Source organism: Haplochromis burtoni, unplaced genomic scaffold (assembly GCF_018398535.1).
Source record: "Haplochromis burtoni strain Fernald_Lab_line unplaced genomic scaffold, NCSU_Asbu1 Contig_230, whole genome shotgun sequence".
Taxonomy (NCBI): Eukaryota; Metazoa; Chordata; class Actinopteri; order Cichliformes; family Cichlidae; genus Haplochromis; species Haplochromis burtoni.
The window spans coordinates 848,722-876,272 of record NW_024582591.1 but is presented as its reverse complement, the minus strand read 5'-3'; the positions used below and the strand labels follow the sequence as shown (position 1 = coordinate 876,272).

The 27,551-nt window shown below is 41.8% G+C and overlaps 3 protein-coding genes across 8 annotated transcripts; 1 reads left to right on the top strand and 2 right to left on the bottom strand.

Moving 5' to 3' along the window:
- Positions 1–1,944: 1,944 nt before the first annotated feature.
- On the bottom strand, positions 1,945–14,669 carry l3mbtl1b (L3MBTL histone methyl-lysine binding protein 1b). 5 transcript variants are annotated; one of them, XM_005937601.3, is made up of 22 exons: positions 13,776–14,336; positions 12,807–12,938; positions 12,428–12,623; positions 12,100–12,286; positions 11,860–11,989; positions 11,652–11,703; positions 11,142–11,236; positions 10,946–11,050; positions 10,676–10,847; positions 10,511–10,602; positions 10,239–10,390; positions 9,926–10,002; positions 9,451–9,536; positions 9,254–9,364; positions 9,045–9,159; positions 8,694–8,793; positions 7,964–8,158; positions 7,755–7,856; positions 7,598–7,662; positions 7,346–7,518; positions 6,979–7,041; positions 1,945–3,469 (listed from the first exon to the last, which is right to left on the bottom strand). In XM_005937601.3, exons 1-22 carry the CDS (start codon positions 13,776–13,778, stop codon positions 3,341–3,343), a joined length of 2,532 nt encoding a protein of 843 aa, XP_005937663.1. In that variant the 5' UTR covers positions 13,779–14,336; the 3' UTR covers positions 1,945–3,340. The 5 variants fall into 5 exon arrangements, with proteins under 5 accessions (XP_005937663.1, XP_005937661.1, XP_042082762.1 ...); XM_005937599.3 differs by having other exon boundaries at positions 1,947–3,469; positions 12,100–12,313; positions 13,776–14,335; XM_042226828.1 differs by having other exon boundaries at positions 1,947–3,469; positions 12,100–12,313; positions 13,847–14,335.
- Positions 14,670–15,399: 730 nt separating this feature from the next.
- LOC102308631 (transmembrane protein 244) lies at positions 15,400–17,724 on the top strand. 2 transcript variants are annotated; one of them, XM_005937603.3, is made up of 6 exons: positions 15,400–15,552; positions 15,970–16,055; positions 16,954–17,027; positions 17,112–17,237; positions 17,329–17,373; positions 17,466–17,724. In XM_005937603.3, exons 1-6 carry the CDS (start codon positions 15,520–15,522, stop codon positions 17,558–17,560), a joined length of 459 nt encoding a protein of 152 aa, XP_005937665.1. In that variant the 5' UTR covers positions 15,400–15,519; the 3' UTR covers positions 17,561–17,724. The 2 variants fall into 2 exon arrangements, with proteins under 2 accessions (XP_005937665.1, XP_042082769.1); XM_042226835.1 differs by lacking the exon at positions 15,400–15,552 and adding an exon at positions 15,559–15,874.
- Positions 17,725–18,251: 527 nt separating this feature from the next.
- sgk2b (serum/glucocorticoid regulated kinase 2b) lies at positions 18,252–22,490 on the bottom strand. The gene is given in 12 exon segments (XM_042226837.1): positions 18,252–18,428; positions 18,509–18,598; positions 18,674–18,829; positions 18,919–19,184; positions 19,538–19,643; positions 19,767–19,898; positions 20,350–20,433; positions 21,259–21,316; positions 21,543–21,568; positions 21,678–21,747; positions 21,845–21,920; positions 22,233–22,490. Coding segments are annotated over 12 exon segments (1,293 nt in total). The 5' UTR covers positions 22,300–22,490; the 3' UTR covers positions 18,252–18,266.
- Positions 22,491–27,551: the final 5,061 nt, after the last annotated feature.

Sequence of the window (27,551 nt, the reverse complement as noted above, 5' to 3'; positions counted from 1 at the left end):
TGTCCAAATGCTTAACACCTTTAAGCATTTAAGCCCAGATTTCCTAGCTAGTCCATCTTGTTAGTGGTAACTTGCGTTGTGGATAAGGTCAAACAAAAACGGTTTAAACTTGTGAAAATCTATTCAGGATATAAATATGGGGGGTTTCAGGTCCATTTTGTAAGCGATGGCTCCATTTGTGGTGAAGATAGAATGAGTCACACCGGGCCAACAGATGTAGCTTTTACATCACCACAAACACATTTTGTTTCATCCACTCAGAGCTCATCTGCAGTTCTTCACAGCTTAGATGAAAACAGGAATATAAGTATTAAAGATACCTGAAAGCTTCTGGGTTACGAGTGTAAGATTCAGGCCATGCGCAGCAGTGGTCTTGTGTGACTTTCAGCCTGCTGCCGATGTGCCACATGTGTTTCAATTAGCAATCTGGTTTGTGGGTAAGTTTGCATGTGGGCCATATGTGGGCAAGACACAGGAAGTGAGTTCTAGGTTTGGGGGCCACTGTGGCCTGACTGTGACCTGCCTGCAGCATGATGTTACGGATGGCTCTGCCTCTTGACCAAATGTTTTTCTCTGACTTTTTAAAAAAGTACCTTAAACAGGAAACAGATGCTTTGATGTTCCAGTTCTTACTCTCTGCGTTAATTTTCCATCACAGACTTGAAAAGTCTGGAGCGAATTTACTGAGTAATTACGATGCCACTTGCATTTTTCACATCTGCAGCTTAATTAATGTAACATACAGAAATAAATGGAAGTTAATGACTGCATGGCACAAAAACACAGCATGCAAACAATGTTTACCACAGCCTGAAAACACATATCCAGTGAACATCAACAGATCAAACTTCAAATAAATAAAAAAAAATGCACACCTATATAGTCTGCAAGTGATTTCTTAGGTACAGCCGTTCAGCTGCTCTTTTAATGCAAATATAGGATCAGGCAATCACATTGGCAGCAACTCACTGCGTTTAGGCATGTAGACACGATCAAGACTGTGGAAGAAATATAATTTAAGCAACTCTGGACGTGACACAGTTGTTGACGTCAGACGGGCTGCTTTATTTATTTCAAACTGCTGATCTGCTGGGATTTTTCCACACAACCATCTGTAGAGTTTACAGAGAATGATCTGAGAAAGGAGAAAATATCCAGTGAGCAGCAGTTCTCCGGGTGAAAGCTCACACCAGGTGCCCCTGCTCTCAACTGAGTTCTAGGTTTGTGGGCCATTGAGACCTGACTGCAGCGTGATGTTACGGATGGCTCTGCCAAATGTGATCAAATTTATCTCTTAGATTTTAAAAAAACAATAACTTAAACAAGATGTTCCAGTTCTTACTGACTCTGCATTAAATTTCCATCACAGATTTGAAAAGTCTGGAGCAAATTTACTGAATAATTACGATGCCACTGACATTTGACATTGTCGACGAAGAACAAAAACCTGAAGCTACATAGTTCACGTGGGATCAGTGGTCTGATGAGTCTCGATTTCTGCTGCAACAGCCTGATGCCGAGGTCAGAATTTGGTGTAAACAACATGAAAGCATGGATCCATCCTGCCTTGTAGCAATGCTTCAGCCTGGCATTGGTCCCATTGTGAGGCTGGCATTTTTGTGGCCTCTTGGTACCAACTGAGCATCATTTCAATGGCACAGCCTACCTGAGTGTTGTTGACCACATTGTAACTTTCATACAACACACCATATTCTAAGGCCCAAATAATAAATATGTTTCTTGAACATAATGAGTTCACAAACAGCGCCTGTAGAATATGGTGGGAACAGGGGATTCACAGCTGACCAATCTGCAGCAACTGTGTGATGCTGTCATGTTAATATGGACTAAAATCTCTAAGGAATGTTTCCAGCACCTTGTTGAATCTGTGCCATTAAAATAAAAAAAAGGGGTCCAACCTGGTACTAGCTCTGTGAGTGTAGAGCAGTTTTAGATTGTCTGTGCAAGTGTGTGGGAGAGGGTGAAATGTCCAGAGTCAAATGAGGACAGCCGATAGTGTGCATCTCATTTATTTTCACCCATTCAGACTTTCCAAACAGCCAGAGCTACCTCGGAGCCAGAATGGCGTACCATTAACCCCTTAAATTACAATACATAAATAAAAGCTGTTTGCATATAAACAGTTGCTGATGTACACATTCCAACTTGCTGAAGTACACGCAGATTTACAAGGACACTGAACATGTTTGTTGTGGGTGTTTTCTTTCCTCTTTCTCCAGAACTATGAAGCAAGGCTCTTTTTTTGTGGGTTTTTTTTTTTAAAGTTTACTGCCACAGCGTCCTCTCCTGTAGAGAAGCTTTTGCATATCCAAACAGGAGTAAACTCTGGTAGCTGTATATTATTTACACTGTAAAAAGACCAGAGGTTAATCTGAACCAAGAACATTGTGACCAGAAACAACAAAACTGAAAGCTGTGTTTAACATTCATATTCATGGAGCGTTCCCAAAAAAAAACAAGTAGAAGAACAGAGCTTGTTCCACCTTAAAAAAAACAAACTCCAAGCTTCCTTAATTCAACAGTTAGCCCTTGGCCCTGTTTGTCAAAAACTCCCCCCCCCCCCGCAATGACCAACCAACACAAGCGGGACAGTAGGAAATTGCATCCTCACTTCTCAAACACACTTTTACACACTCGTACACAAACACGTATTTTTAACCATCCCTCCCTCCCTCCTCATTCAACTTAAACTCCAAATTCACTCACGCCCTTTGGGCCCGTGGAGTGGCCCTCTTTCTCCATCTACAGGAGAAAAGATGAACTACATAGTGCTTCTGCTCCACTGAATTTCACATTTAAAAATGTCCCACCGCCTCACGATTGTATTCTGCAGCTTAAACAACAAACAAACAAACAAACAAAAGAAAAAACAAACAAACAACGTGTGTTCTCAAGTAAGTCGCAACACAAAAAACGTTTCATTACAGCTCAGATTTTAAAAAAATGCAACAGAACTGTGACGCAAAATCCAATTTGTTGGCTGTACAATGTTAAGAAATCTTGAAGGTGCTTGTAGCTTCTTCTTCTCCTCCTTTTTTGTTTTTTTTTAAAGAGTCAGTAAACAAACACGTTATAAGTTAAGGATTCCTCGGGGTATGATGAAAAACTCTCCCTCAGGCTGACCAGGGCCGTCCATCATGGAGAGAGGAGGGAGGAGAGATGGACGTTTTTTTGAGATGATGACTTCCGCTTGTTTCTCTTGTGTAGCTGTACCGTCACAGAGCTCAACAAGTTAAACTTGTTCTGGACATTTAAAAAAAACAAAACAAACAAAGTCTTTACTCGAGCGTCGAGGAACAAGTCCCACTGGAGTCGTGTTCTACTCTTCATCGGCGTTCTTCAACATGAGGATGGAGTTGAAGATCTTCAGAGCGGGTCCTAACTTGATTGACAGGATCTTGACGATGTCTGCTTGTGTGAGCAGCAGGAAGGCCTCGCCATCGATTTGCTGAAGAGGAAAAAAATCAAGTAAAGGCTTTGTTACTTTAAAAGAATTTCTATTGTACGCTGGTTGACGCACAAACAGTATGAACACAGAACACCTCCAATACTAGAAGCACTAGGAGGGGTCAAACCAACAGCAACACTTCTTAACTTTTAAAGTACGATTTGACAAAATAAGTATTTAGGATCAACCTTTAGGTGTTATGAGTTTTGTCAAAGATTTTGATTGTTTCACTACAGGTCATGAAGTTAAAATACACATCAGGATAATCTGATAAGCAAAAAGAAATAATGATCAACTTAACAGCTAAAACTTCTAAAAAAATGCAATTATTACAAAGAAGAAGATGCAGATAGAAGAGAAGAAATAAAAAATCAAAAATGCAATAAATAAACAAATAAATAATTATTTATTTATAAATGAATGAATGAAGTACCTTGTCCCCAGGTGACCGGGCAAGCTCATAAATGATTTAACTTCTAATGTAAAGTCTGCTGTGTTTACAAGAAACGATTGATAGCCAGCGTTAACAAAGCAGGCCATAGAAAGTCGCCAGCATCACTGAGGGGGGAAGATCGCACCCCTAACAAAGTGTCTGCACTGAGCCAGGTTTTCCTCTCATAGCGACGAGGTTTGCTGGAGAGTCTGTTTATTTGCTGTTTACGTGTCAGAAACTGTTTGGTAAACGTAATTTTTCAGACAGTTTTGAGCGATACTATGGACAGTGAAGTTAGCATAAACACCAGGAACACTGGAAAGTCTGGTTGTTCTCGACTGCATCGCTGTTTGGCTGTTTTTGTACAGCTGGGATTCTCGGTCTGCTTCGCGTGCTGGCTTTTTTCCCATGCGGCGTCGCTTTTGTGTAAACAGCAAAATTCAGCCGAGCAACATTTTGAAAAGTACATCTGAAAATTGAAAGTCTGAACCTGGAAATTGTTTCCACTGACAGTCACTTAAATCAGTCTCACTGATCAGCCTTTCAGAGTTCCCCATCTTAAAGTTTGTTAAACCTGCTTTCTGTCTTACTGTAGCTGTGATATTTAAATAAAGTTAAACAAAACAAAATTAAACATCAAAAAAAGCTCATTTTAGAGAACAAACGTGGCTGACATTTTTATTGTTTTATAAAAATCACTAAGGGTTTGTTTGCCATTGGTTAACGTGCAACGTAAATCTGAACTAGCACAGGGATTTACATTAGTGGACATATGAATTGTTTTGGAAGCACTAAAACTGAGGCTCTTTTTTCTCTCATTTTTCAGTAGAACCTTAAATTTATGAAAATATATGCAAGATGAAAAAGCTGGAGACTGCATGAAATTATGCAGTCAGCAAAAAGGTGTCTGAGAAGACTGCAAACCATGACTGATGCAAAAGAACAACATCTACGATTTAATGTGCAGCTATTTTTAAGCCAGCTTTACGCCAGACCACACACACACACACACACAAACACACCACACACACACACACACACACACACACACACACACACACACACACACTAAACTGATGAAGTTGCTTATTGCTGCCACTTGTATTCCCTTGTTTATTTATTTATTTATTTATGCATGCATGCTTTCTTCACATGTTCTCAAATGCAAAATTAGGACCTCTCACTTGTTCCCTTCACAGGAAATGAGCGAGAGCCGAAGCAGCTGTTGGATTAGAGAATAACCTCATTCATGTCAGCAGGGAAATACACACGTTTGATATTCTGAACAAGGCTAGGAAGTAATGGGAAAGCTAAACTGATTGAACCTCGGTCAGTTAGGTATTGTCCGAAGTCCTTAGTTGATTAATTACTCAGTTAAATAACATATAAGGACTGATCCAGAAAAAAAAAAAGAATAACCTTCAACAGCATCTGCCTCACATCCAAAGCAAGTTCTAAATTGATTTGTCTAATGATAAAGCATTAAACAATAATCAAGAATGAGCAGTTATTAGCTAAAGCCCTGTTTAAAGCAGTTTTCTGTGCTGGGCACCAGCATCTCAACGCAAAACAAATGAGCGTGTACTTCTTACAGAAAGGTTGTGTGGGCGAGAGCCAAAACATCCACGACCATTATCCCACTCTAGTAATGTAAAATACAGTGGGTGGATGAGCAGGCAGCCACATGCCACACGGCCCGAGTGCATCAGCTCAGGTTCGAGTCCAACCCGTGGCCCTTTGCTCCCTCTCTCTCTCCCCACTTTCCTGTCTGTCTTCACTGCTTCACTATCCAATAAAGACAAAACACCAAAAAATTACGTAGAGGGAAAAAAAGAGGCTATAATTCGCTGGAAATCAACCGATGCTGAATCCGCCAAAATAAGGTTTATCTAATTCTAATTCTGTTTTGGTGATCTCCTTGGCTCCCTGTTTCACTGTATGTGTTTACACACTAAGAGAAAACATACACACACACACACACACACAGATTGAAACAGGGAGCAGAAGACACCAGTAAAACAACACACTACACAAGTGCACATAAATCAGTTAGGAGGTTGGGACTGCTTCTCCTCCTCCCATGCAAGCCTCTGCACGTCCTCCTTCACTACATCCATGATCTCTTTCTGAGGTCTTCCTCTTTTCCTCCTGCCTTGCAGTCCTTATTCAACAGCCTTTGTCCAGTCTGTCTACTGTCCCTCCTCTGCTACATCTCCAAACCATCTCAGCCTTGCTGCTCTAACTCTGTCTCCAACCGCTCCGCCTTCAGGTCTCTCCCAGTGAAATCTTAACATTACCAGCTTGCCCTCCTGTCTTTTTTTCTGAGCCACCCTCATACGTCACAGCAGGTCTCAGCACCTCTTGTAAAGCCTCCCACTTCACTCTTACATGGATCCCCTACATAAAACACATTTTAATTTCAAACTGTTCTGGAATATCTGCTGAACTCTCCAGACTACACTCTGTAGTGATTCCGCTGAATTATGTTCTGTGATGGCATGTGTGATGGTACTGTACCCTACATGCAAAAAAACAAAACCCCCAAAAACTCAGCTTTGCTTTCTTAGATGAATTATCAATAATACATCTTGACAATAATCAGAGCCATGATCAGCTACTTCTTCAGTGACTCCATCGTACTGCAGACAAAAGTCCAACTGCAGTAAGCAAAGTCTGTCCCTGTTGTGCTCTGAGGCCTCAGTGAACTTGGTGTAGCAGCACATGGGTCAGTTCTCCATCTGCTGCAGGTTCTGGTTAGTTTCCCTCCAGCTCACAGAGCATCATCCACACTGGGGAGGTGGGAATTTTTCTGACCGCACGAGAAGAGACTTTCTACAGAGCCAGCTGACTGATATTGATGACAGTGGCTAATTAGCCCGCCAACAGTGTAACAAAAGACGTGAAGGGACGGAGCCTGCCTGTTAGTGGTGGCTCAACTTTAAAAATAAAAGTGAGCGGACTGTCTGCTAGCACTTCGATTGCAGAGGCATCGATCCTTCAGAAGTTTCAGTGTACATGCCATGTGGCTTTTACTTTCACTCTCACTTCTTTTTGCAAACCATCCTGAAGTGCTTACCTCTGTTTTAAATGTAGCAGCGTGTTCTTTGCACCCTGGAAGCCCTTTGACAAAACCAGCCACCTGAAGAACAAAGAAAATAAACATACAGAAAACAGCTTCAGACAAACGCAGGATGTCGATCAATGCGTGTTTATGTACTGATCGTGATTCTTTACATGCCTCTATTGACCCTCAATCGTTCACCTGACTGCCAAAATGAAGGCTCCAGCTCACCGCGACACCCAGAAAAGCCCTTACTGAATATTCATGCACAGTTGCGGTCTCCCTGAACAACTAGCCGCCTTCATGTTGGATGAGTGGATTCAGAGTTTGTGTGCCTGCTTTTCTTGTGTTTACACAGTCTGAGTGTCTAAGCATGTCTAACCTCCTCGGCACTCCAAGTGGCCACTCTCTTGGCAGTCAGCCCCAGGACCTCAGGCAGCAGCTGGCAGTGTTTGTCCCAGCAAAGAGCCACCCGATGGGGAGGCGAGGCAGAGATGCCGGGGGAGAACACCGACTCGTGGAGGGCCTGCTGGAGGGAGATGGCCTCTGGAGAGGCTGAGGAGAGTTAAGAGGAGTCAGTGGGAGGAAGTGAGGGTGTGAGGTACGATTCCTTCTGCACTTTTTCCTCGCTTACCTTTACTATCGCCAATCTCCTCTTTGACATAATGCATTTTTAGGTATTTGGGAACTGGAGCTGTCCTGAAATGAAGACCAACGACAGAATGACTCCTTGAAACAAACAAATCATATCAGGCGCAGCGTAGTGTGAGGCTATCTTGAGCGACAGGTACCGTTTAGGCCTTGTTCCATTGTGGCTTTGCTCAGTGGCTCCACTCAGTGCCTCTGCCTGGCTACTGCGTCCTGTACGCTCAGCTTCCACCGTCGCCGGTTTCCTAGCAACACAGATAATCATTGCTCAGGTACAAACCACTACATATAGTTGCATGCAAATCCCCTGATATGATAGGAGCTGTTAAAGTATGTCGACAAAGGATTGAACCTGTTCTGGGCGTCCTCCGGTCCTTCAGGTTGATCTTGCGTCGAGGAGTTTTGCGTTGTGTTGTTTGCATTTGGGTCAGGGCGTCGCCCACGAGGATGAGGCCCGCTGAGGGTGGGAGGCCGCTCTCCGCTGAGACGGTCTGGCAGCAAACCCTCTTTGTTCAGATTCACCTCTGAGTAGGGACAGCTCACCTGACTGCACACAGAGACGCAAACATCGCTGGGACACACAGCCTTTATTTTTTTAAAACTCCAGTAAGAGGTTATAACACAGACAACAGAAAGGCAGTTAATATCGCCTCGCCTCGCCTCACCCTCCTACATACAGACAAACACACAAGTAACACATGTAGAGTGCTGGCAGCCCACACAAATAAAAGCAATATTTGAGAGCCTGGAGACGTCTCCTCTTTTAGTTACTGTTAAGACGTGTTTACTACACCTTAATATAACAATATGACATTACCTGACGACTGACTGGACAAACAAAAATGGAAATGGTGATAATTTATTGAAATCCATTTGGAAAGTGCTGCACTTAAGAGTGTTAAAAGTATTTTAGAAACAGGATAGAAAGGCAACACTGCAGCGACTGAGAAACTATGACAAATATTCCCTGAGGTAAACCGGGAGAGCAGTTGGGGAAATGCATAAAACATCTTAAATGAAAATGGAGATGTAAGACATAAGAGTTGCAACAAAAGACGACTGTGAAAAGTTGAGCTACGAACGTGTAGTGAGTCCCATAGCGAGGTCCCCTGATGTGCCCAACGCCGTTGCATCCCGGGGTAGGACATCCTTGTCCTGGAGCAGTCACTAAATCACTGGAGCCTGAAATACACACACGCACACACACACGGGAAACTTAATAAAACTATGCAAACAACCATCCATTCTGAATTCATTATACATTCCTCTTAATGTCTTATCCAAGTAAAATAAAGGCAGAGATCAAGTGTGCTGACTCATCTGTTGAAATTAGAAATCTGGCAACCTCACCCTCAGCACCCAGCAGGACAGACAAGGACAGTCTGTGTGTCTGTGCGTGTGAGTGTGAGAGAGAGTCGTAAAATGTGTCACACCGTTAGGATATTGTAGTGGGTGTCCAGTTTTTTGACACCACCCGACAGGATGCAGATCTGGGCAGTCGGTTTCCACCCAATAGTCGTACTCTGAACTCCAGCCATCAAAGTGGATCTGCAAGAGAAGGAGGGTAAACAAGAATTTAAACAAAGGCTGAGCACAGAAAAAAAAAAATCAAAAAGCATCACCATGAAGAGACATCTCCCACCTTTAGTCTGTGGTCCTCTGTGTCTGCTATAGTGGCAACACGAATGAGCATGGGATTCCTCTTATCAACCGCTTCTACTTTCATCCCAAACTGGAAGCCATGCAGAGGTCGCTGAAAAAACCCCCACAGAATCACATGTCTGTATTTAGACTACTGTAGCACAGTACCGTAAATATCTGCATACTCGTATATCATACCACTTTGAAAGCTCGTGCAGGAGCTGCCTGTGTGCCCGTCTCTTCCAGGTATTTCTCCCAAGAGAAACTCTTTGGTTCCTTACATTCTAAGGAGAGGAGATAAAGACTCATTAGGTGCACTGGATACTGCAGACAGACACCATGTAAACAAAGCCATTTCTACAGGTGTAACAACAACACCCAGCAGGTTAGAAATAGGTGGCAACATGGGGATCTACAGGAAATTACATCTTACTATTAATACACTTAGCATGAGCACATTTACTTTCTACAGAATAATTCATCCGTGGCTTTGTTATCAGATTTTACTATTTCAGGATTCAAGATTTTTTTTTTTGTTGTTGCCATTTTTATTTATTTTATTTATCATTTTTTATTTAGCTGGCCCTTAATTAATCATCTCAGATCTTACAAGAGTTGGGTCCTACAGTATATTACATTCATACTGACTCACACGTGTCTTGGTCTGTCTTACCAGCTGGAGTTGTGAGTGTTAGCTCAGCCTCTTCACAGTAACCCACAGGGTGGATGTATGGACTGCTGGCATCACACCTTAAAACAAACACAAGTAAATGGGCGAACGATAACACCGGGGGTTTTGAAAGAAATATTCACCAATAAAAAGGTTCAGAAACTCTTTAGTTACAATGCTAGTCTGTTTATTTAAAATACAGTGGCATGCTGTCTTCAGTAGACAGGCACTAAATTAGCACTGCTTTCACACGGATTCAAATCTCCAGCTGCCCTCAAGGCAGACCGGCGAACATCTCTGGGTAATAATCTCTCACCAGTAATCATGTGTGTCATCCCAGTTGTCAAAATGAATGAGCAGGCGGTTGTCGACAACGGCAGCAATTGTTGCTACACAGATCAAAGCAGGATTCCTCTTGTCAATCGCCTCCAGTTTCATCCCAGCTCTAAACCCGGATGGAGTCACGGACTAAAAACAAACAAACAAACAAAAAGACAATATGCATTTAGCCAATTTAGCCACACGGAGCCAATAAAATCCACTGAATCACAGAACCATCTGACAGCTTCAGATGTGTTTAACACTCACTGTGTTGAGGCTCTTAAAAAGGTGTTTCGGGGCCAGCTGACCCCTGCAGTTCTTCACGTACGTGCTCCAGTTGAACTCTCCATCCTTACAGCCTACAACACGACAAGCCCAGTCAGCTGAGTTGTGACCCAACTTTGTTAAAAAAATAAAAAATAAAAATTCTACCTTGAATTTCATGTTTATTGGTGGTATTCTTGTTACCTTTAGGCAACAATAACTTGTGTCCGTTCTTCTCACACCAGCCGGCTGGTTTCAGATCCCACGAATCGGCATTAGCCCAGAAGTCATAGCATTCTGGATATCCGTCAAAGTGGAGCCTCACCCGGTAACCTTGGATCTGGGATGCAAAGAGAGGTAGGCATCCATGAGTCAAAGTCTTTATCTAGAAAAATGTTATAGCGTATAGGTAACATAGTCAAGCATTAGCATTAGTACCTCCGCAACACTGAGCACACAGAATAGAGACGGGTGTGCCGGGTCAAGTCCCTCCAGCTTCATCCCCACCTTAAAACTGTTCCTGCTTTGTGGAAGCGACTGGTGCTGCAAGAATAATAACAGCATAGGTCAGATAAACAAGACTGTGAGCTTCTACTTAACAGGGTACAAATAGCAGGTATATGCAGGTTTTTACCTCTTTGAATAGTTTAACTGGAGCAGCGACCGCTCTCTCCTCTTCGAGGTAAGAAGGCCAGCTCCATGCACGTTTCTTATTGGGTGGGGCAGCAACTAAAGGTTGGGTGAACAAATAGTGACATATTACGTGTTGTATAAAGTGTATGCCAATGACACACAATGCATATAAAACCATGAATACGTGGATGTATTCTAGGCAGTTTGACAATTTTCTTTCTATCGAAGTCCCTATATAAAAATGGGCAAAAACAGCATGCTCATAATATTGGTTTAAGTCTAACCAAATTAATAAAAACTCATTCTTCATTCCTGCTTTCTGTCGCTCTGAGAAATACATTGCCTGCAGGTTTCATGAATTGGAAGATAATGCAAATGCTAATCAAAAAATCTGACAATCAAATCAGAGGACAGTCTCAAAAGCTGAGAATGTATCACCAGCTAAACAACACAACAAAAAACTGATTTAGGGCATTAACAGATTCTAATAATGTTTAGAGCTTCATCATACCCAGCTTGGCAATTTTGGCTCCTCTCCTGCCCTTTGTAGCTTTAGCCTTTTCCTACAAGAAAAAAGCAGAATGAGCAAAACGTGTTACACAGGATTATCACAACTCTTCTCATCCTGTAGATGAGAGGAAACTTAAGCCTGAACATCTGGTATGTATGTAGCTCTAAAGTTGACCACCGAACACAAGTGTTGATGGTATATTCCTCACCTCTGGTTCTTCTTGGTTTTCTTCCTCTTCCTCACCCGAGTCCATGTAGATCTTCCTCTTTTTGCGCACACGTTTGCCAAGTCTCTCTCCTTCTACTGCCTGACCCTCCCGTGCTTCTCCCGGAGACGATCTTTACAAACACAAAGAAGGTGCACATGAAACAAAAAATATTAAGTTAATCTAAAAAAAAATTAAATGGGGGGGAGGGCGTTAGTAGAGATAACAGAGGCATGGTTTTACCTGCCACTGGAAGGCTGGGCACAAGCTGAGCAGCAGAATTTCCCCTGCAGGAGGGCATCCCCAGGAGCACGGCCACCGCAGGCCCGGCACCTTGACAGCTCCCCATTTGAGCCCAAGTTTGCACTAGAACCAACTTCAACACTGGGCCCAACCTCCACACTGGGGCCCTCCATACTGGGGCCCTCCTCTAAAGACAAAAGCACAGGACCAGGAGCTAAAGGACGGAGGAGAAAGCAGGGCTGAAACTGAGGCCGAAACGTAACGTAGACTTTAAAAACCAAACAGTGAAAGTCTTCATTATAAAAATGACAATCATGTGCCATCATACCTTTAGCTTGAGACAATCCTGGTTTACTCTGACTGGCTGAAGCTTTGCTTGTCCCTGTCTGTGACTGGCCTTCAGGTGGAGGGGTGGGCGTGTGAGATGGTGCGGGGTCCAAGGTCTCACTGTTAGGCTCTGCCTCCTGCCCTTTGACCTCTAAATCTGTGACAATCTCAAGAGTCCGAAACTCAGTCAGGCGGAACTGAAAAAAAGAGACCCATTCCTATCAGCCAAGTTGGTGTGCTACTCTGGTCCTGATTATGAGTTCAGCCTGAGAAACAGCTATACATACAGCCTCCTCCCCCTATAAACAAATATTTGCACAAGCAAGAAAGACCCTGGACCGAAAAACAACAACAACAAAAATCAGTGATATCTTTTGTACCCTGATATCACTGCCTGGCAGCGTTGCAATGCCATCCTTCCAGTCTAATCCCATCCTGTCAAACTCAGCTCCCTGGGAGGGGCCATCACTGGGTGGAGTGTCAGTCATTCCCACTCTGCTGATATGACCAACCTGCAAAGAGTCACATGGAAAGGCATGGTATTATGCGCACAGTCTGCACCTCTGACTTTTACACTTCTGTTTTCCAGGCCCATTGTTTCCCTGTACATGATAACTGCAGTGAGCCAAGCGGTCCCCTACGGCTTGATCAGCGAACTGATTCCGATCACAAATGCAGTTTTTATTCCTCCCTGCACTTGTAAACAGCTCTGCGCAGCATCACCACTAGATGGCGACTGCGCGCTGGCGTGCAGGATACACCATGCACTTCGATTTCAGACAAAACAGTCAATAATAATATTGTTTTGCCGGCCAACTATCAGAGAAATGCGAGCACAAACGACCCCATTAGGGTAAACCTTAGTCCAGATCATTGACAAAGAAGAGGAAAGACGTCTCAACTTTAAGTTAATCAGACAAGTTCGTCTTTTCCTTGTTTTAACAGTATCTCTTAAAACCGACTGCTTGCCTGGCAAGGAGCAAGTGAGGGGCTCATTTGTTTATCAGCTGTAAGGAGAACACTGTTTTCTGCACTCACTGGCCAAACTTAAAAACGTCTTTATCCGCTTAATAATACGATATAACGTTTTAGTCCCGGCGCATGTTCAACACTGAATTAAGGTTATATTTTCTGCTTGCATCGTGGTCACAACCGTGTCAAAAGTAAACAACAATCAGAGCTCCTGGATCTCGGTTAAGTTAGACTTTGCATCCCATGCCTCAGTTTTATTCTAGCCATAAATAAAGTGTATGTAAGAGCGCCCATGATTAGCATTCGTCTTATACAAAATGGCGGAGCATAGGAAGAGGCCACCAACACGTTTAAACTATGTTAATTACTCAAGTTACCATTTTAAACAAATGCCGCAAAGCTGCTACACGTTAAACAAAGGCAAACGCTTGCTGTGTAATTTCCTGACTTGGTGTTTTCATTCACTCTGGCCGTTTTTCTTCACTTTCCCCTTGTCACGGAATGTCAGCCCAGGTTGCTAGCTAGCGCTGACATAAAGCTAACAGTCGCTAGCTCCACTCAGTTCATATGAACTGAGGGCTGCTATAGAGGGCTAGCCGTAGCATTGAGACTGGATGCAGAGCCAGCTATAAGGGCGATCTGTAATAAATAAGTTTCCCGGTTAATAACAATAGGAAAACGCATTTGCAAAATGCAGATACATCACAGAATATCACGCACACTCGTAACAACACCGCGATAATGTTACGAGCTTTAACATTGTTGCTTGATTAATTTCTTCAATAGAAACTTGGAAAAAAAACGATTTATTCTCGCCGTTTTAAATCAGAGTGGAAATAATGGAAACTGTCGCCAGTTTACAAAAACGAACGCCTGCTTTTCAAACGCCGTCCTCGTCAACGACAACAAATGATTATTAACGCCCGTATTGTTTAACAATTGTGGAACTCACCTCGTTTCTGTTTTAACTCTTATTTAGAGCTGGATAGAGTGGTGCGCATGCGCGCAAGACGCGCTGCCTGACACAACTTTGGGTCTCGGAAAAGTTAAGTTCACTGTTGGTGGTCAATACCGGGCCTGCGTACGTTCACAACACGCCCCAAAACTCGATTTAGAGCCGGTGTAACGAGAATTATCCGCCGGACAGGGGCTCCGGGTTCCCCCTTTGACCTAAACCGCCTATAAAAGCGTTAAATACGACTGTGTATGAGCGGAGCGCAGGGAGCACAGTGTCTCCCCCATAAAGAGCCGTTGAGGAGCCGTTGGTTTCCCCGATGGTCAAAAACTGGTCACTTCCCACTTTTTAAGCACACTCTGATCACTGTAGTAGCTCGTGTGGGGCGGACATATTCAGGACACAAGCGTTAATAAGACTACAACCACCGGCGCTAACTATAGATATAAACGCTCAGGCCTGTAATATCACTTGAAAAACGAACACAATGGGGCTGTTAAACCCGAGACTGTCAGATGGAGTGTACTGAGGTGTGTCAGTCTTACATCTCACATCTTATGCATGGAAATATCATCCGACTACAATAAGGGTGATGCCATCACGTTTCATAACACAGCGAGGCTGCTGGGTGCACGATTTATTTATTTTATTTATCTATTACTGTGAAAAATGATCAATTTAACGCAACACCTGACCACACAGGTGCCTCGTCTGGTCACCACATGGGCTTGGAAGTATGTACTGGGTGCAAAATCACTCATATTCAACCAGAATATAAGCAGCTAACCGGTATAAATCTCCCATGCACACTGGGCGGCTTTCCACGGTAATGGCAAGGCTGTAGATGCGAGGTATATCCCCCAAATGGTAAACACCTGGGCTGGGGAATATAACAAATATCCACGACGACATACAAGTGGCACATACAGAGGAAAGTCTTTATTTTTTTCAGTTAAAAACAAATAAAAAAAGGCCGCCCTGATACGAGGTGAAACGAGTTCAGCTGGGCTGTAAAAGCGGCGGCGCTGCTCCGCGTCTCCTGTTGGCCGCTAGGTGGTGGTAGGAGTCCACTTTGTTGGGAGGAGAGCTGGGGGATTTAACCGAGGTCGTGCAGCCTGCTGCAGCCCACGTTATTTGGGAATAAAGCATTAAAGGGAAACCATGAGATGGCATTCAAAGGCAGAGCGGTCGACTCGAAGGTAAGATGGGGAAATCGTGTGCTGTGAGATTATCCGACTGTCCTGTGGATTTTCAGGCGTTTCTGTGAGCCGTGGATCGAAAGTGGGAATTATGTGCGGTTAAACAACAGAATAAGCTGGCTATGACAGGCTGTTTTATATATAATGTAAACACACACGTTAAATATGTATATCATACCTCTTATATATTATAAACCAGCAGCAGGTCGGGCTGCAGCACATAAAAGAGCCTGCCTGACTGCCTGCTTACAGACCACGCATATCCCTCCCACTGCGGGGATCTGCGTCTATAATACCGTGAGAGTGCAATCCTCAGCTTTAGGTTGGTGTTTGCTCATTTTGCGTTATATGGAAAATATGTAGCGTTGACGGACAAGAATCTTTAAATTACGCCCCATTCTCTATCCATCCCAACAGACCGTGCTCCTCAACCTGCTGCTGTGTCTGCTCATATTTTACTCGCTTTTCTACATGATCGGGAGCGTCTGCTTTGGTGCCTTCAGGTGAGAGCCACGCACGCGCAAGGGATCGAAAGGAGGGTTTGTCTCCTATAATAACTGGAAGTATATTGATGATTATAATAAATAGCAACAAATATTCAGAATCCAAATGTCAAGATTCTGAATAAAAAAGTCAGTATTTTGACATTAATCTCTTTGAGTTCTAAAATTAATGTCAGAATTGTGAGGCTATTCTGAAATTAACCTCAGAATTTTGAGATTAATGTCAGAATTGTGAATAAAAAAGTAAATATTCTGACATTAATCTCAGAATTCTGAGATTTCTTTTTTCTCTGAATTCAAAGATTAATCTCAGAATCTGAGAAAAAAAGTTACACCAATCACACACATCAAACAGACTACAAACTGCACTGCTATGCTATTTTTCTTTAACTACATTTAATAAGGTATTTTTTTATTATCCTTTTTAAATGTATGACATTTATTGTAATAGTTTTCTCCACAGTCTCTTTAATGTATTATATTTCTTTTTATGTTTTTGTTGGTATGTTTTATTGTATTCCATTCAAACTGTTATATATTTTACTTTAATTTCTACTTATTGCATTCATAATTTTTCTGTTTGAGCTCCTTCTTTTGGGGAATTTTTAACTTATTGACCTATTTTGTTTCGCCATATCGTATTATGCTCAAGATATTCTACTTTATTTATAGGTCATTCTGCATTATTTAAGCTATTTACTCTTAGGTTATTCTACTTATTGGTCATTTTACTTTATTTAAGGTATTTACTAACAGATCATTGTACTTATAGGTTATCCTTCTTTATTCAAGATATTCATTTAATAGATTATTCTAGTCATTCTACTTTAAGATATTTACTTATAGGTTGCGCTTTAATGTTTTGTCTGCTGTAACTTTATCATATCTCTCATCTCAGGTTGGACCACTTTGATGGACTGATTCCTTTTGACTTTAAGACCGAACCTACCGAATCCAACTCCAAATACTTGGGTGAGCACACCTAATGCGTGCAATGCTGTCGACACAGAGTGGCGGCTTTATACACATAATCTATTTTCTCTTTTCTTTTTCTAGTGAACCTCCTGTCCTTGGAGCTCACCTACTTTTGCAGTGGCCTTCTGTTTGCCGCAGTGGTGAGGAGGCGGGTTTGGGACTACGCTCTCACTGTCACACTGGTGCATGTAATGATCACCAGCCTAGGTGAGCAGAAATGTATCGGTGCATCTACCCAGGTGCATGCTTGAATAACCAAATGCATTGTGTAATGACACGTTTTGTTTCCATGTTGCAGTAATGTTGGAGTTTCCTACTGTGTGGCAGTGGTGGCTGGCTTTAGGTAAGACAAACACTGCCAGCTCATCGGTTACTATCAGTCTTAACTTCATGAGGTTAGCTGTTTCAAATATGTCACTCTTCATTTTTCCCTAGGCAGTGGCTTGTTTCTGATGATTTGCAACGGTCAGTTGATTGCTTACTTCACATGCCAGAGTGAGCAGAGCTACGCCTCCTTCAGCATCTACTGACAGACTGAAAGCCACCCTCCCTGTGTCCAAACTGTTCCAGTCTTGTGAAGTGAGGTAGAAAGGATCAGAACAGATGCTCTCCTTTTTTCTCTTTTTTTTTGAGGGGAAGACATCCATTAGCTTCTCCACAGTGATGGGCTTTTTCTGTTCATCACTAAAATTAGACACCAAAACACCACACGTGAAGTCGGAGCTGGGGTCCAATTTGTGTTTTAGTGTTGCCAATAGGCTGGCATCCTGTTGTTGTTTTTATCTAAACACCGCATGGAGATGCTTTCTGTATTTTGCTCTGTCACTATGCAGCAATAAAGCAGCCAGTGAAGTATTTTGAGTGCACTTGTAAGCTGTGAATGTAATGTTAGAATGAGAATTTTGCAGTACACATTGTATATTTTAATATCCTGTAAATGCAAAGTGTTGAAAAATAAATCTACTCCAAACTGTTGAGTGCTTCATATAATGCATTAAAGCAGCGAGGATGAAATAGTGACCAGCCCATTCCATCATCACGACCACATATTGAATTAACATCAATAGCCAAAAACACAAAACAAACAAACAAAACATCCAATGAAACATACAGTATGTTGCACTGTTAGCATAAAAATCTTTTTGCTCAAGTTCTTAAAAATAGACACCCACTTAAAAATTAATGATGTAAAAAAGAAACAACTGAACAACCGCGCCCCCGGAGGATTCGGTGTTGTTATGAAACTGGCTCTGCTGCCAGGTACTCCACAGGGTTCATGTAGGAGAATCCTTGGAAGGCCTCGCTGACCCCGGCCTCCTGGCACCTGTCGTTCACACAGGCAGGTACAGGTTGTCGTGTAAACGCTGGGTCAATGTAACTGACATCCCAAGGACCAGCCTGAAGAGGAGAGAGGAGTGAGCCATGTTCCCTCGGTTAAAAAGAAAAGTGCGTCGAGCTCATTTCTGATTCACTCGTACCACTTTTGGGATGAAAGGGGGTCTGATTTTTCTGGCCAGGAGGTCATCCCAGTCGATAGAGGCGAAGAAGGGATGTTCCTGCAGCTCCGCCTGGAAACACAATAACAGTTAACCCTTCTGTGGCCATGTAACCCTGTTTCTCTTCTTTTTAGCTGGGGCACTTACAATGTCACAGCTCGCTCCTAAGCGTCTGGAGACATCTTTTTCCAATAAGCCCTCCAACAGTGAGCAGGCAGCTTTAGAGATGTCGCTGCGTAGCTGCAGAGGGCCGTGAAGGATGTTCTGAAACATTTGCAGTTTACTGCGACTATAAAATGGAGGCTGTGAGAGAGAGGGAGGGGAAGAGGGAGATGGCTTAAGGTGAAGATGCTGATGATGTAAAGGATAGAGATCACTGCACCTGCACTCACCAGTCCACAGATCATCTCATAAGCCACCGTGCCGAGTCCCCACCAGTCCACAGCTGGGCTATATGGATGGCCGTGTAACACCTCTGGAGCAAGGTACTCCGGAGTGCCACAGAAGGTGTGCATGACCCCACCTGTGGCCACACCTTCTTTACAAAGCCCAAAGTCAGTCAGCATCACGTGGCCCTCACTGTCCAGCAGGATGTTCTCAGGTTTCAGGTCTCTGCATAAAAACAAAGAACACTGAGTCCTGCAAAATCTGACATTAGCTGTTGTTTCTTTGTTAGTTTCCTTTAGCTTCACATTGCTTTTCCTCACTCTTTAATTTTTAATGTGGTGCCGGAGAACATGGTGGATTTGAGTGGGAAAATTTAATTGGGAATTCTCTGCATGAATAAATGAAGCAGGCAGAAGGTGTTCAAATCAAACATGCACAAAGAAAGAGAGAGAGCACAACGCGCGAGAAAAACTTCGAGCCTCCGAAAGGGTGACTATGCTACCGCTTTCAATGCTCTCGTGTTTCTCCACTGTTCAATATATACTAATAATATACTATATCATATCATAATATATATATATATATGTATATATACTATGTAACCTACTGTAGACGATGTTAAACGAGAGTGACCGTAGCCCAGTGCTGCATACGCCATCGCTCACGCAGCAGATTAGAAAGCAGCTCTGGGTTCTGGAAATGACCCCTCTCTCTGCAGGTGGTAGAAAAGCTGAAAGCAAAGCAAGGAATTCAACACAACAGCAACACCTGCACTTCTACAAACTCATAGAGTACACAACAACTAAACATCTGAATGCAGAATATTTTGAAATCCTTAATGTTATACACTCACCTCCCCTCCATTGACATAGTCCAGGACAAAGTAGAGAGTGTTTGGTGTCTGGAAAGAGAAGTGGAGTCCCACCAGGAATGGATGCTGTAGTCCTTTCAGGAGTACACTCCTCTCAACCATCACATGCTTCTGCTACAGAGTAGATAGATAGATAGATAGATAGATAGATAGACAGATAGATAGATAGATAGATAGATAGATAGATAGATAGATAGATAGATAGATAGATAGATAGATAGATAGATAGATAGATAGATAGATAGATAGATAGACTAGACAGACAGAGTATAAGTAGTAATAAGAATAGATAGATGAGTAATATATGATAAGGTAGTGAAGATTAGATTAAAATTAGATAGAGTATAGAAAAAGAGATAGAGAGAGAGTAGATATAATAGATAAATGATATGATAATGAGTAGTAAAGAGGAGAATGTATGTAGATATGAAAAAAAATGATATAAAGAGATAGAAGATAGAGAAGGATAGAAAGATATATGGATGAAGATTAGATAGATAGATAGATAGATAGATAGATAGATAGATAGATAGATAGATAGATAGATAGATAGATAGATAATTACCTCTTTCCTCTTGACAATCAACTGTTTCTGGAGCACTTTCACGGCATAATAACCCCCTTGTTTTCTATGTCTTGCCAGCAGCACCTGTAAAAGTTTGAATTTTCACATTTAATCTCACAGCACCAACCTCAAACACAGCAACTTACAAGGTCAACCAAATCTAGGTCATGTATAGTGCTCTAATTTCATCATATGAGAGGAAATATTGAGATGGTACGAGCCAGACCCACAAACACAAAACAAATAGCTGAAATTAGTGAGTGAAAAAAAATGTCCTGGAGCTGTTGACTCATCAGATAAGAATTCAAGAGGTACGATGTCTAGAGAAAAGGAAGAAATGGACTGTGTTTATGTGTGTTTATGTGTCAGAGACAGGGCGAGGACTGAAGTATTGATGTTACAGGAACAAACTGCAGAGACGAGGCAATCCAGGTTGTTCGTGAGTGCATGTAGGTGTTTTCTGTTTGTTTGTAAGTAATAAAAAAATGACAGTAAAAAAACTGCAACCAGCTGTTTTACAGCGATGAGTTAGATTTGTGACTATGTTAGAAAAGTATTTTTCCCACAGAATGGATCACGGTTGGGAAATGAGCGATTCCTAAAGCTGTAACTTGTTTTTGACCAGCCACCTCTCTGATATCATGATATGACCACCGAATATTTGCCAGAAATTAACATCCAGGGTACCAGTGCTTGTTTGGTGCACTGATGCTTAAAGCTGGTCACTTGGAGTGGGTGTAAAACTGATTTAAAAGCAGGTTTTAACAGAGCCTAAATGTTTTTTTCTGTGCTGAGAATTCGCTGTGGATCTCTCCTCTACTGAACAACAACAAATCCTCATGTTTCAGACCAATCGGCTGTCTTAAAGGGGGGTCAGGGGGGTAGGTGCTGAGGATTTTTTTTCCCCACCTTTCCAAAGCTTCCTCTGCCGATGACTTTGAGGTAGTCGAAGTCTGATGGCTTCATCCTGGTTAATACAACAGCAGAAAACAGTTAATAATGCACGTCCGAGTACAAATAAGTCATGCATAATAATTGGATGTGAATGCATGATAAGAAATAACTCTCAGGTTGCCTCTGGTGAAGCTCATGAATGAGAAAAAAGCCTTCTGGCCACTTTATTAAGTCCAGATTGTGCATCATTGACAACATAGACGAAATATTTCCCGATGTAAAGGGAGAAAATGACTTACTGTGAGGTTTCTGTGTTCGTGGAGCTCTGAGGAAAAGACATAGAGGGACAAGACGGTCAGGAGGTCAGCTCAAGTTTCATCTTCTGTCAACACTCAGCAAAGACTTAAAAAAAAAAGTCTTCTCTCTGAACTCACCAAAGTAGATTTCTCCTCCTTCCCTCTCCCCGGTTTGCTTTGTCTCTGCAGGATTTTCTCAGTGTCCAGGCTTCAATCGGGAGATCGGACACAGAATATGAGGGTTTGTTTTATGAGGTTCAACACGAAGGAAAAAAGCTGTGAAAAAATGACTGTTGCCAACTTACTGTTGGCAGAGGTGCTGGCTGGAAACAAATTTGTGCAAGAAGTCACTGAAGCCCACTTTCTTCCCCTTGAGCAGAGCTGTAGCACAGGAAGAGGGTTAGTCCCTTACATAAGAGGTCAACAGCTGTATTTACTCAGCAGAAGGTTGGTGTCACTTTATCACCGCACTTCTCTCAAGTGATCAAACTTCTCTAATTATATGGAGACTTTCTGAACCTTTCAAGCCAAGATAAATAATTTTAACATTGTGGTATTTTATGCAGTAATGACTAATTACTCTCTTTTGGCCTCTTTAGCTTTTATCTTTATATTAGATGTTATACACGAGCTTGCTTTAAGATCACAGGTAAAGTAAAGCTTATCTTAAACATTTATATTTAATGTTCTTACCTGAGAGAAACGAGACAAGGCCTTTCATCTTGGCATAGGTCATGGGCCTTTCTTGAGACACGGTCATCTGGAAAAGAAAAAAAAAAGCGACCAGCTGGTTTAACTTGAAAAATGAAAATTAAAAAAGAAAATATCTGAGGAGCAGAGCGCAGGTAGCTGCTGCTGAAGGCACACGGGTGGACTGTCCTTCTCTGAGGTGCCCTACTTGTCTCACGTCGCCCCTGACCTGCCGTTCAGTTTAAGGACCGGTGACGCAGGGGAGACGCTGAATACCAGTGAAGCTGCGTTCAAGTGCCCTCGGAGATATCCAAATTATATTACGCGTGGACAACCGTAAGTTACGACAAGCCACTGGCCAGCAGCATGTTTCATTTTTCCTCGGCAGCATCTGGGACTCTCGTTCCTGCATTAGATTGCATAAGCGTACACCAAAGCCTTTTAACGTTTAAACGGTCTGCTGACTTGTTAGAAGTCACCAGTGGAAAATATATCTGTAAGTCATTTGTAAATCATTTTTTTAACATTAGAATTCCAGTAAACCAAAAACTAAACTACAGTTTTCTTTATTATCTATTAATAGTCAATAAATTCTTAACTTTTATTAGTAAAAACAAAAATTACAGAGGTCTATAACTGTTTTTCATAATGTTTAAAGGAGATTTTCCATTTCAGATCAACAACCCCATTTCAGACGTGTCACCATTATGTCTAACAAACAAAGCGAAAGACAAACTCTGACTATAAAGTAAGCAGTGCTTTACATGTAATAGTCCCAAATGCAGTTAACTTACCACAAATTAGCCAACATGGAATTATAGCTTTATTTTGAATGAAGTTACTGATGCCTCGAATGGGTATTTTTCACTAACAAGAAGTTAATTGTTGATATCAAGAATGGACTTTTTTAATGGCTAAAAATTAAATGTAAACCCTTTACTGAGTTGTTAATATCCACATATGTCAGCTGGTGTTACATTACATATTAATACTGCTGATGTACAAAAGTATTGGGTCATGCCTCTTAATCGCTGGATTAAATAATGCTGTGGGATTGTTTTTCTGGGGGTGAGTATCTGCTGAAGGGAAATCTTGAACGTGAACAATCCTCTGCCTCCAACTTGGTGGGAACAGTTTGGGGAGAAGGTTTTTTTCCCTTCCAGCACGACTGTACCCGGGTGCGCCATAAATGAGTGGATGAGTCTGGTTTTGAAGAACATTATTCGCCCACACAGGCTGTGACCTCAACCCAACTGAATACCTTTAACATGATCCAAAGAGGAGAATGTGGTCCAGGACCAACATCAGCATCTGACCTCACAAATGCTCCTCTGAATAATGAACGTCCAAAAATTCCTCCAAACATACTCCAAAATCTTGAAAATTCTCTCACAAGAAGCTCTAAGTGTAATATGTCGGTGGCCCAGTATTTTTGTCCACATAACATGCTGTCAAAATAAGCTCCTGGCACTTGAATGCAGCACAGGGGAATCGTGCGCTCTCAGGCTGACCCTGCAGGGCCCATGTGGTGATGTCAAGGGAACTTTTTAGTAACTTGTAACAATTTTTTTATGATCCCATTTACTGCTGTATGGAAGCTTCCTAAGAAATTCCAGCCACCAACATTTAGAAACCACCAGCATGTCATAGAGTGGGTGACAACACTAGTACTGCAACAGTGTTGATACTGTATTTAGAATAGGATAAATAATGGCAGTTAAACTGTGAACAAACTGGTTCATGTTACTCCAGAAGGGCTTTTACTCAGAGACATAATTTTTTATGAGAGCGGAATAGTTGCCCTCGGTTTCCTTTTCAACATATAGTAGCTCAGGGAAACTATACCCCAGTGTCATGGCAGCTTTCCAACACATGGCAAGTCGGTCATTCTGTCTCGTGGCTGCTGGATGTCTGAAAAAACTGGCAAGGCCTGCTATGTCGTTAAAGAGTTTTATGCTTGTGATATCTGATCAAACCCATTTCACATTCATAGTAGCTGCTTGTTCCAGATATGATTTACATACTGAGGCTGTGTGAAATTCAAATCTTCCTGTCTGAATTACATAATCTAAATTGATATGAACACGAAATTATATAATGAATGGAAATAGCAACCAGGTGGGTCTGGCACAGGTTGTGGTAAACAAATTCTTATGGAAGAGGCAGAGAGATTAGAAAGAGATGATAGAAGAAATTTAAAAGTGAGAAATCTTTACATGGTATGCTACACTGTAGTACTTGTGAGATGATTTAATAAATCCCGCAGTGTACAGTTACCAGATGGAAAAGATCAAAAGAGTCGTGTCAGCAATGAGAATAAGAGGGTGTGAATTAAATGGGACATGAAGTTCAGATACTGAAATAACTTCGAGTTTGTCCCTCTGTCTCCAGTGTCTAAATTTGGAGCCGTGGGGTTCGGAGTAGAGCTGGTACAGGGTGTCTTGATTGCTGTTACAGAAAGTTGATCCTGGGATAGCAACAGGGGGAGGTTTCCTGTGGGGTGGGGGGAGGAAGGGGAAAGCTAGAAACCCTGTCACCCCAAAGTGAACCAGTCTATGCTGGTCTGATGGACTGCCCTCAGTCTGAAACCTCTTGTCCCATCACTCTGACGACATCGGAACTGGTCAGAGCTGGTTTTACCTTTCCAGGTCACACTGAACGCAGGTCACACATCTCAGCACTCCAAAAGCAGTCCTAAAAGTGCGTAAGCCCACAGCACAGACTCCAGATCAGCCTGCCCAACTGAACAGAGGAGGGTCTCTGTGAAGCAATGGAACCGTGAAGCCAGGTGATCATGAAACCAGATAACAAGTTAAAACAGGCATATGCCTGTAACTTGGGAATAAGTTGTGGGAGTAAGTTGTGTTTCCTAAAGTGTATTTGAGTACATTTTTCCTTGGTTTTCTCCTTGGCATTTGCTCTTTAGTACAACACTGAACATCTGTTAATTTTAGGTTAAGTCAGCTTGCCACATGCTGTATGACAAATGTACCAAAAGTGGACACAATGTAAATATAAATTTACAATGAATATACATACAGTTACAGTTAGAAATTTACATCCAGTCATTGTGGTATGAATGTCATTCTTTGAACCTTGAGAAAAGAAAAAGAGAGACTGGGTTAATTTATACAAAAGGTAATGAGGGAAGTGGGAGCAGGTAGGGAACACAGCTCCAGGCAGCTAACCAAATGAGACAGGGAAGTAAAAAAACACAAACACAGAGCAGCGCTTACCAAAATAAAACAGGAGGGAAGACAACTGAATGTGGAAATGGGATTAACTTTACACAAATAAACATAGGAACAAGGAAGACAATGTAGCTTGCCATCACCTGTGTGTGAATGGGTGGATGACTGGATGTGTAAAGCGCTTTGGGGTCCTTAGGGACTAGTAAGGCGCTATACAAATACAGGCCATTTACCATTTACATGAGGACATAACAAAACTTAGGCACAAGGAAATACAAAATAACACTATAACAAACTATAAAATAATAGAGAAAATGAACTTCAATAACTTTGCAAAACCGAAAAGAAAATAATGGACAAACAAAAAACTCAAAACCAAGAGCCTAACGCAGAGGGACCATAATAGCTCTTCTTCCAGGGTGGAATGATTGCAAAGCTTTAATAACTTACAAGAAGCAAAAGTTGGGCCCATAAGTCTGGATTTATTTTGGATTTTCCCAAATTCACAAAGGTTCAAATTATTCACACAGGGTCAGATATATACATATACCCCCATTGTTTGACCACTCTTCTTGGCAGAATTGGTTCATTGAGTTCATTTCCTGGCACAAACCCAGCTTTTAAATGATCCACAAATTTTCAATAAGGTTGAAGTTGGGACTTTGGGAAGGCCATTTCAAAAGCTTAAAGTTAGCCCGTTTTATCGATTCCAAAACCAGTATTGATGTGTGTTTGGGATCATTGTCCTTTAACTGTCCAAGTTTCAACAATCTATCTATTGATTTAAGGTGAAGCTGAATAATTTGAAGGCAATGCTCCTTCTTTATTATTCCAACCGCTTTGTGCAGTGCACCAGTATCACTGACAGCAAAACAGCCCCTGATCATGGTGCTACCACCACCATGCTTGACAGCTGGTTCATAGGTTTGAAAGCCTCACCTTTACCTCTCCAAACATGCCTCAAGGTATTATGATCAGACAGCTCAAGCTTTATCTGGTCTGACCGTTATACTTTCCTTCAGAAGGCATTTGGATGGATGGTCTATGCAGGAAGCTGAACATTTCAGTCAAGCTTGAAGGTTTAAAATTTGGAGCTTGGAATTTGGCTTGTATTTTGGTTGACATCCTCTCAGTCCATGGTGGTGTAAAACTCTCTTCACTTTGGACAGTGACGCTTGACACATCAAAATAACAATTATTTGAACTGATTGTAACTGTCCCTGAGACAGTTACAATAAAGGTGTTTGTTTTATATGTTTCTGTAATAGATTCATGTTTAATTTAATTCATTTATTTGTTGGAAAGGGTTAAAATTTATTGAATAAGATAATAAAAGTGTAGCATTTATTAAATTACTTGTCTATAATATGAGGTTACAAAATAAGGGTTTGTTAAAGATGTAAAGTGCTGTAAAGTTTGTATGAGGAGGTGTTTGTAATGGTCACATGGCCAGAGTTTGGCTGAGAGCACAACCATGGCATTGTGGGTCAGAACTAGCATGGATACAGAGCTACAGATACGGCTACAGCCACAACATTAATGTTATTCTGCATGTGGTCCAAGAGGCGCACACGTTTTCACGGTGGCTGAAGAGAATAACAGAGAGAGAAATAAACTTATGAAGACATCAGTATGATGCGTGGCCATTCTTTGTTGGACGCCTGTAGTTACACTGATGATCCTGGAATGTGTAGATGTTTAGAAATGGCTCCAAGAGACCTTCACAACTTGTGTAAATCCATAATTCTCCTTCTTAGATCTTTGCCGAGATCCTTGAAGTTTCACATTGTTCAGAGTATTGGTCATTCTAGCGATGGCTGTCAAACAAATCCTTTTTTATGTTGACAAATACAAACTAACTGTTATAGTTGGTTTATAATGGAGCACTGTAACAAAAAATAATTTCCCCCAGGAATCAATAAAGTATTCTGATTCTGATTCTGATAACTAATGAGAAGTTAATAGGTCATGGGCTCATCAGCTTAAAAGATACTGTAGAACCTTCAGCACCGCTTATAAAAAGATTTGAGTCTGTGTATGTATTAAAGCCTGTGTATATATCTTTTGACATGTGTGGATTACAGAAAATCCGAAATTAACTGAAACATTTTTATTTTTTAACATAATTAAA